The sequence below is a fragment of the Tuber melanosporum genome, assembly GCF_000151645.1.
Source record: "Tuber melanosporum whole genome shotgun sequence assembly, scaffold_18, strain Mel28".
NCBI lineage: Eukaryota > Fungi > Ascomycota > Pezizomycetes > Pezizales > Tuberaceae > Tuber > Tuber melanosporum.
The window spans coordinates 1,144,117-1,151,920 of NW_003298841.1; the positions used below are offsets into that span (position 1 = coordinate 1,144,117).

Consider the following 7,804-nt stretch of genomic DNA (forward strand, 5'->3'; position numbering starts at 1 on the left):
TTTTTTTGTAAAAAAATCAATAAACAAACACGGAACCAAGCATGAAAACCATTGCTAGTTGACAGATAGAGAAGGAAATCTTGTTATATAATCTAGGAATCATTTGCTAACCCCCCATCCGGCACCAAATCTTACTAGAACATGAAATCAGTTCAAAGAATACCATAGCAGAAAAAATCAGAAATTCATTTTACGCCTTTTCCCGAAGAAAAAAACATCATTACCACCCCCTCTTCGCGAGCTTCTGAGATTCGGGTAAAGTGTCGACATTGAGGCCAACCATTGCTTCACCCAGGTCACAGCTAACTTCAGCTAAAACCTTAGGATCGTTGTAATGAGTGACAGCTTGAACAATTGCCCGCGCTCTAACAGCCGCGTTTCCGCTCTTGAAAATTCCGCTGCCGACAAAGACACCGTCGCATCCCAATTGCATCATAAGTGCGGCGTCAGCAGGGGTGGCGACACCTCCAGCAGCAAAGTTAACCACGGGAAGACGGCCGAGTTTAGCAGTTTCCTTGAGGAGATCGAATGGCGCACCGATTTCCTTCGCGTAAACATAAAGTTCATCGTCGGACATCAGAACAGCTCTGCGAATCTCGGCAGTGACGGTGCGCATGTGCTTAACTGCCTCAACAACATCGCCAGTTCCTGCTTCACCCTTGGTACGGACTGAAGACCGTCAGTCATTCAGCCAATAGATTTGAAGGTTTAGAGATCCTCACTCATAGCAGCGCCTTCGCTGATTCTACGAAGGGCCTCGCCAAGGTTCCTGCACCCACAGACGAAGGGAACCTTGAAGCCATGCTTAACAACATGGTGGGTATTATCGGCGGGTGTCAAAACTTCAGATTCGTCAATGTAATCCACACCCAAAGCCTCCAGAATCTAGATGTTAAATGAGTAAAACAGCCCTTGAGTGTTGGAAACTCTCTGCCCCCAAAACATACCTGGCACTCAACAAAGTGACCAATTCTCGCCTTTGCCATGACAGGAATGGTGACAGCCTCCATAATCTCCTTTATAAGCTTGGGGTCGGACATTCTGGCAACACCACCTTGGACTCTAATATCAGCGGGGACACGTTCGAGTGCCATAACAGCGCAGGCACCAGCTTCCTCAGCAATTCTCGCCTAGTCAACTGTTAATATTTGCAAAGAAAAGATATTATCAGGCATCGAATCATACCTGCTCTGCATTAACAACGTCCATGATGACACCTCCTTTGAGCATACGAGCAAGGCCAGTCTTGACAGTAAAGTCGGTTGATGGAGCACTACGCTCGTGATTACCATTAACGGGCAATGCGGTAGACATATTAGTTAAAGGTTAATTAGCCTTGAGACAAAAGGCGTAAGAGTAGATTATTAGCGTCTGTGAAGATTGGTAGATGGGGAAGAGGGAGAAAAGGGCGAAGAAGGAGCGGACGGGTGGAAGGGCGAGGGTCGAGAAATTATGAGTCGACGACAAGCTTAAAATTTGATGCAGTGCGCGGGGAGGCGCGCGAGGGGCGAAGAAGGGGACAAGGCTCGACAGGGCAGAACTTGACAAGCAACCACCAGAATCGAAAGGGGGAAAGATCACTAGGGCAGAGTAAATTTTTGGAACTGGTACTCTCTTATTTCGTTCTCTCGGTCAATGACTGAGAAGACTCTATAAACATTTGAGAAAGGAGGAGACGTGAGAAGAAGAAAAGGGAGTTCGAATAATATTTTTTCCCTCCCATTCTTTTTATGTTGGTTAACTTACGGAAGGAAGCCCAAATGATTGAACCGTGTGCTATGGTAGGTAGTCCAAAATTTCCTTCTCTGGAAAAGGTGCGAAAAGCACGGCGAAAGGTGGGTCCTTTAGCCCCTCTGAAGGACATGAGGACAAAATAATAATAATACCAGACCTTACCGGATAGGACAGCTCGAACGACATACTGGTAGCATGCGGTTCGATTATTTGAGGTTCTACTCGTACTCGAGTACAGTATGGGACAGTTTGGCGGGCCCAGAGCTCCTCTATCCCCCCACCCTCCATTTTCCGACTGTCTACCGAGGTTATTGTTTCTTTCTCGCTCCATACGAGCACTGTATAATGGTTGTTTCCCCGGTTTATGACAAACAAGCGGGCAATGGGTCAACCCTCCGGCTCTCCACCGTCGGGTCTCTAAGCCCTGGATAGCAGTGGTTCTGAATCTCGAAAGGAATCCTCTCCTTTCTCATCCTCTTCGTTCCCTTTTTTACACCTTAGTTCTTCCTCCCTCCTTAATAGTATCATACTCGAGTATGTCCTAGCACAGTATCATACCAGCACCAGTAATTCCCCCAAGGGGCATGATATCGCTTCCTCCGGCCGGAAAAAATATTTTGCTCATGACTGACGATTGCCCCTCCTTTGCAGGTAGGTTTATCCTTGCGGAAGGAAAAAAATCCTCAGAAAAAAAAAACTCCCCCAATCCTCTAACCCGCAGTGTTATGATCTTGGCTTCACTTCTTACGTTATCGATTAAGTTAGTCTGCGGGATTGGCTGACCGAATTCTGGGGTCCTACAAATCTGCACTTTTCTCCGAGATTTTCCCCAATACGAGCCAGCGTTCGAGGTCAGTTGCATCGTTCCTCGCAGATGAGTGTCATTCATCTCTTGTCTCTTTTCACCCTGCATTGAATCGAGTGTGCCTCTTACCGACTTTAGGTTTGGGGTCAAATGGTTATTTGAAGTATAAATCTCCCATCATGATAATAATATTATCATCTCATATTATGACGTTAAACAGCCCCTATGCTAGTGCGCTGTGCTACGCATCTCAATTTTTCTCGTGACCCTAGTGAGTGGAGGTGGTGATGGAAACGAAAAGAATGAAATAGGAGGAACAGTGGGAAAAAGCAAACAAACGCCCCAGGATAAATAACGGTCCCCCGCTAACGATCTTGATAACATCTCCTTCATTAGCACGTGCGACAGATGTTTCCTTCATTACCCATATAGGCCATAAAATCCATGATTAAGCCTTCCCTACCAAGCCGGCAAACATCTGTCTCAACCCCCCGCATCTTTAGATTTACCCATTTTCGATCTACCCTTCAATCTTGGCTGCTGACGACGCCCACTCTTCAGCAATTTCTGGTTTTTACCGAAACCCGCTAAAGTTTCCACAGCTTTGGCCGGCAGGCTGATAAGTTTCCAGGTCAGCGAGAACGGGATGACGATCGCAGCACAGGCCCACTCGAACAGGATCATCGAGAAGGTGGTGTGGTTTTGCCTAGCAGAAGCAGCAGCAGTAAGGGTAAGAACATCGTTTAGACGGTTGTCTATCTCAAGGATTCGATTCTCCGTTTGGGCAGAGTGAACCGTCTCTCGTTTTTCGTAACGGCGCACCGCTCCTACGAGCCCGAATTAGCAATCCATTCCCCTAGGGCAGACATGTGCGATCAGCAGGAGGCTCAACTCGTCAAAGCATCCAAATGAGAACCTCTATCTACAGCCTTGGTCGTCATCAATGTGAGATCTCGAACTTCAGCACTCAGTTCTTCCAACCTCGCTGTCAAAGCATCTATCCTAGTCATCGGTGGGTGATGCACAACCGAATGAAGATATAAACTCCTATTCCGAATCAACTTGACCACTTGAGCCGCAGGCCTGAGCTCCGCTGCAAGAACAAATATCGTGAGATTGAAATTTGACACAAGCCCCTCGCTAGGCCTAGACAACTGCGACCTGATAGCATGCAGTAACGAACCCCCTACACATGGACCGACAAAGCAAGCCAGAAGAGCTAACACCTCGTTCATCCGCAATTCCCTAGCAGCAGCCGCCCTCAACCTTTCTTCATGTGCGGACCGCGTCGCATCCGGTGCATCGCCATCCTTCAAGAACTCCACCGGCGTCGCCAGGGCTTCAAACGCATCTCGCTCGTACCGTAAGGCTTGAGAGCTGCCATACCACTCCCTATCATCGTGCTTTCAGTTAGCAGCCTCTCTCCCCGTCCCAGAGTGGACCCAAGTAGAACAAACCACGGAAATTTAACCAGCCAATGCAAAAACACCGCCACCAGGAAGATAAGAATAACATCCGTGAAAAAGTAACTTCCATCAGTAAAGAGTATACCTCCAAGGGCAGGTAAGAGTGCAAACGCGAGCGGGACGTTATGCCAGGGCGATGAGTCCGCGTCCGTCGGTAATGGAACGAGCACTTTTGTAGCGTCCTGGAGATTCTCTGGCAGCAGCGAATTCCTCCGACTTGTACTCTGCAACGGTGACTCTGGCGGTGCATTCATCGGTGGGGAGCCTGCAGGCCACTTTCGCGGGGTACCAGCACTTGAAGCTCCACCGTTCATGTTGTTTCGTGGAGAGCGCATACCATTCCCGCCCCCACCGCCACCTCCTAGCACTCCTCCGCCTTCAGCCGTGGACCGATAAACAAGCGGACTCTGCGCTGCTGCTGCTGTTGCCGCAGTAGCAGCACTCGAAGCTGAGAATCTGGATGTCATTTTTGAAGGTGAGGATGGGAGGAGATGAACTGAGTGTTCATCGTCATTCTCTTTCTTTAAAACCCTCTCCCCCTTCCTTTCTTCCCCCCCTTGGTTCGGCTGCGTGCGTGCGGAAACTGAAGGCAGAAAGGGAGGGTAGAAGCTGAATGGTTGCGCGTCACGCTTTTGGCGGCGGAGAATGTCTCTTTTTCTCTCTCGTTCTTTGGTGTGTGTGTGCTGCGTGCATTTTGACTGGGTGGGTGTGTGTAGTGGATGGAGAGATAACTTCCGGATTGAATTGTGTGGATTGTGCTATTAGCAACCCAGCCTCCCCACCCCCCTTTCCTTCTTTCGACTGCCGCTGTGTTGATGCGACCTCTCCTTTCCTTTTTTTCCTCCCTCCCAACGTGGTACTGTACAGATCTCCCCTGCCCCTTCATCTATGATACCCGTCCAATCTGCCATACTCGATGGGCTATTACCGGTGTCCAAATGTGTGCTGGTATCATAAAATCGCAGCTAAAACTTCACAATACTCTCCATGAACGCCATCGCACAAGTAAAATTCCCGGTCTTCCCCTCTCCCGGCACTCGTGCTTGTGACGGCGAATTATTCGAAATGTGGAGAATCCTTGCTAAGTTCCTGGTTAAGGTATCATACGGTACTTGTGTTCAAAGCTGTTGGGTGTACTATAATACAGTAGTACTCGAGTAGCGGAACCCGGGGGAAGGCGGCAGGGAAGGGTTCGAGCGAGTCGTCATTTTGGCGTATTGTACGCTAGTTGGTAATGTGTGTTTGGGTTAACTTCACAGGACAGGGGGGTTGGAGCTTGGGGTTAGGCAGGTATAGTGCCGGTCAAGAGTAACCTGGGTATTGTAACATTCGGTTTTGTGATTAATAATCATGTTTCTTGGCACTTTGCGGGGTAGAGAAGAGTGCGATATCCTTTGAAGAGTAAAATTATATAGACTATCAACACCGAAAAAGCCACTCCGACGGAAGAAAAAGTCCGCCAAACTCAAGAAAATCCACTCTCTATTGAAGAAATCTCAAGAGATAAACCTGAACATGCCGAGACCAACATGCAAGCGGGCTGCTACAAGAGCAGCAGCGGAGGCCAGTAGAGAGAAGAGGAGGCGAGAGGATGCTGCCCGTAAAGATGCAGAAGCTGCTCTAGGTGGCTTAGGAAGTGAGTGGACAGCGGAACTGTCTATGCTACATGCCGGGTTTTTTGAAGACACAGAGGAAATGTATGAGCAAGACGAGGCTGAGAGGGAGGAAAGTCAGGGTGAAGAGGAGGAAGGTAGACATCTTGGGAGTGAGTCTTGTGTTATTGGTGCGGGAGGGACTACTGGCAGTTCAGTGTAGTGAGGGCTGATGAAGAGGATGAGGGAGAAATGGAAGTAAAGGAAAGTATATTAGAGGAAATGATGCAAAATAAAAGAATTTGGGACGAGGTAGAAAAGCATCAGCACTTTCAATACCAGCGGGGGGCAACTTTCTCAAGACTAACAGAATGGTGACTACGAACACAGGAGCAAGAGCTTGTAGTTGCCGCTGCCTCTTCATCCACTCTTGATTCCTGGCTCGCTTTCAGAACCATTAGCACTACTCAAATACGATCTGCCTCAAACTCACCGCCATTGACTTTGAAGGAAATTCGTGAGTGGACAGTTGATAGTGCAGTTCAAAGTCTAAAACATTTATTAGAGTCTAAGTTCAAACCAATTGGGCAGGACTATACCTGCCATCTTGCTGTTCTCCACTTTTTTTACCTTCAACGAAAATGGCCAGGTGTTTCACGCAAAGACCTGTCTCTTGCAGTAGCAAATGCTTTTAACCGAGGACGATGGGTAGCTAACCAAATTGTCACCTGGGAAAGGATGTGGATCTCTGAACGGCGGATACCCGAAGGTATGCAGGGCAAAATTTTTTTTGTTAGTTGGCTAAATGATGAGGGAGTTGAGCTTGCCGTTAGAGAGTATATGTCAGAAGCAGGGGAAGGAATTTCAGCTTCGGGGCTTGCAAAGGCAATAACTACTTATATAGAAGTTATTGAGGCATAGAAGGACTTTGTGGATGCATTGGAGGATGATATAGAGGTAGCAGAGAGGGAACTGGGAGGCAAAGAGAAAAAAGGAATTGGAGCATGGACTGGATGGTGATGGCTCAGAAAGATAGGACTTAAATACCGGGAAGCAAAGAAAGGAGTATACATCAATGGATACAAGCATACAGATGTAGTTGAATACCGTTCAACTGTTTTTCTGCCCTGGTATCAGGAGCTATTGAACTCATCTCGCCAGTGGATAGAGGAGGCCAATATTGTTCCTTCAGTACTCCTACGCGGCCAAAAAGAAAAATTCTAATTACTTACAATGAATCAACTTTCTATGTCAACGATGGGCGCCGATTCATGTGGTTGGGGGAAAACAAGCAACCTTTATGCCCAAAAAACCGAGGAAGAGGGATTATGGTATCTGAATTTCTAAACCCGGTTGGATGTCTCTGCCTTTCTGATACAATTACTGATGAAGCAATAGAGTTTCGACAGCTACCCTGCCGTCAAGCTACTGAGTACTTGGAGTATAGAAAGGACAACGACTGAGATGGTGACAAGATGGTATGCTATACTTTGGAGATTGCACTACCAATTTTTGAAGCGGCGTACCCTTATTGTCAAGGTGTTTGGCGATTTGACAATGCTACCAACCATTTGGCCTATACAGATGATGCACTAGTGGCAAATGGGATGAACTTTAAGTCTGGTGGACAACAGCTGGTCATGAGAGAAGGCTTTATTCACTGTAAAGGCCGGCCACAACCAATGACCTTTTCTGATACTTATAGTACTCTAGTTCCAAGAGGACTTCCCAAAGGCATGAAACAAATTCTCATAGAAAGTAGACTCTATCGCCCTAAGCTCAGAGCTGTTTGTAAGAATCCTAAAGGCAAGAAGATTTGTAGGCCAGAAGTGGTAGACTGTTGCTGTCAACACATTCTAAGTCAACAAAGGGACTTTCTTGAGCAAAAAGGCAAGCTGTAGGAAGAACTTGAGTTCCGGGAGCATATTGTTCTCTTTTATCCCTGCTTTTATAGTGAATTAAATTTTATAGAATATTTTTGGAGATATGTGAAGTCTGAGGTAAGAGAAAATTGCGATTATAAGATGGAAGGTCTATGACAAAATGTGCCTCAGGCACTAGCTAATGTTCCTATTTGAACTATCTGGAGGTTTTATGCAAAATGCCTTCATACTATAGATGCCTATCGTGATGGATACATCTATGATACAAAAGACTTTCAACATCATGTATATAAAAGCCACCGTAAGGTAAAGGAAAAGGATGTA

The 7,804-nt window shown here is 47.0% G+C and overlaps 3 protein-coding genes; all 3 read right to left on the reverse strand.

The window, feature by feature from the left end:
* Positions 1-66: 66 nt before the first annotated feature.
* On the reverse strand, positions 67-1,557 carry GSTUM_00005271001 (uncharacterized protein). XM_002837265.2 has 4 exons: positions 1,186-1,557; positions 948-1,130; positions 723-885; positions 67-669 (listed from the first exon to the last, which is right to left on the reverse strand). The coding sequence occupies exons 1-4, from the start codon at positions 1,312-1,314 to the stop codon at positions 221-223; spliced, it is 924 nt and encodes a 307-aa protein (XP_002837311.1). The 5' UTR covers positions 1,315-1,557; the 3' UTR covers positions 67-220.
* Positions 1,557-2,647, reverse strand: GSTUM_00005272001 (uncharacterized protein; the record flags this gene model as incomplete). XM_002837266.2 has 1 exon in its annotated part: positions 1,557-2,647. One exon carries the CDS (start codon positions 2,645-2,647, stop codon positions 2,276-2,278), a length of 372 nt encoding a protein of 123 aa, XP_002837312.1. The 3' UTR covers positions 1,557-2,275.
* Positions 2,648-2,696: 49 nt separating this feature from the next.
* On the reverse strand, positions 2,697-5,244 carry GSTUM_00005273001 (uncharacterized protein). XM_002837267.2 has 3 exons: positions 3,997-5,244; positions 3,432-3,931; positions 2,697-3,366 (listed from the first exon to the last, which is right to left on the reverse strand). The coding sequence occupies exons 1-3, from the start codon at positions 4,470-4,472 to the stop codon at positions 3,023-3,025; spliced, it is 1,320 nt and encodes a 439-aa protein (XP_002837313.1). The 5' UTR covers positions 4,473-5,244; the 3' UTR covers positions 2,697-3,022.
* Between the last annotated feature and the right edge of the window lie 2,560 nt (positions 5,245-7,804).

What these genes read in the sequence shown, in the direction of transcription:
- GSTUM_00005271001 (XM_002837265.2), bottom strand. Translation starts at nt 1,314, where the DNA reads ATGTCTACCGCATTGCCCGTTAATGGTAATCACGAGCGTAGTGCTCCA. An exon ending in ACGTTGTTAATGCAGAGCAG is followed by an intron (nt 1,131 to 1,185) that starts GTATGATTCGAT and finishes ACAGTTGACTAG; the next exon opens with GCGAGAATTGCTGAGGAAGC. An exon ending in GTCACTTTGTTGAGTGCCAG is followed by an intron (nt 886 to 947) that starts GTATGTTTTGGG and finishes TTTAACATCTAG; the next exon opens with ATTCTGGAGGCTTTGGGTGT.
- GSTUM_00005273001 (XM_002837267.2), bottom strand. Translation starts at nt 4,472, where the DNA reads ATGACATCCAGATTCTCAGCTTCGAGTGCTGCTACTGCGGCAACAGCA. An exon ending in TGGCTGGTTAAATTTCCGTG is followed by an intron (nt 3,932 to 3,996) that starts GTTTGTTCTACT and finishes GCACGATGATAG; the next exon opens with GGAGTGGTATGGCAGCTCTC. An exon ending in TCATTTGGATGCTTTGACGA is followed by an intron (nt 3,367 to 3,431) that starts GTTGAGCCTCCT and finishes TCGGGCTCGTAG; the next exon opens with GAGCGGTGCGCCGTTACGAA.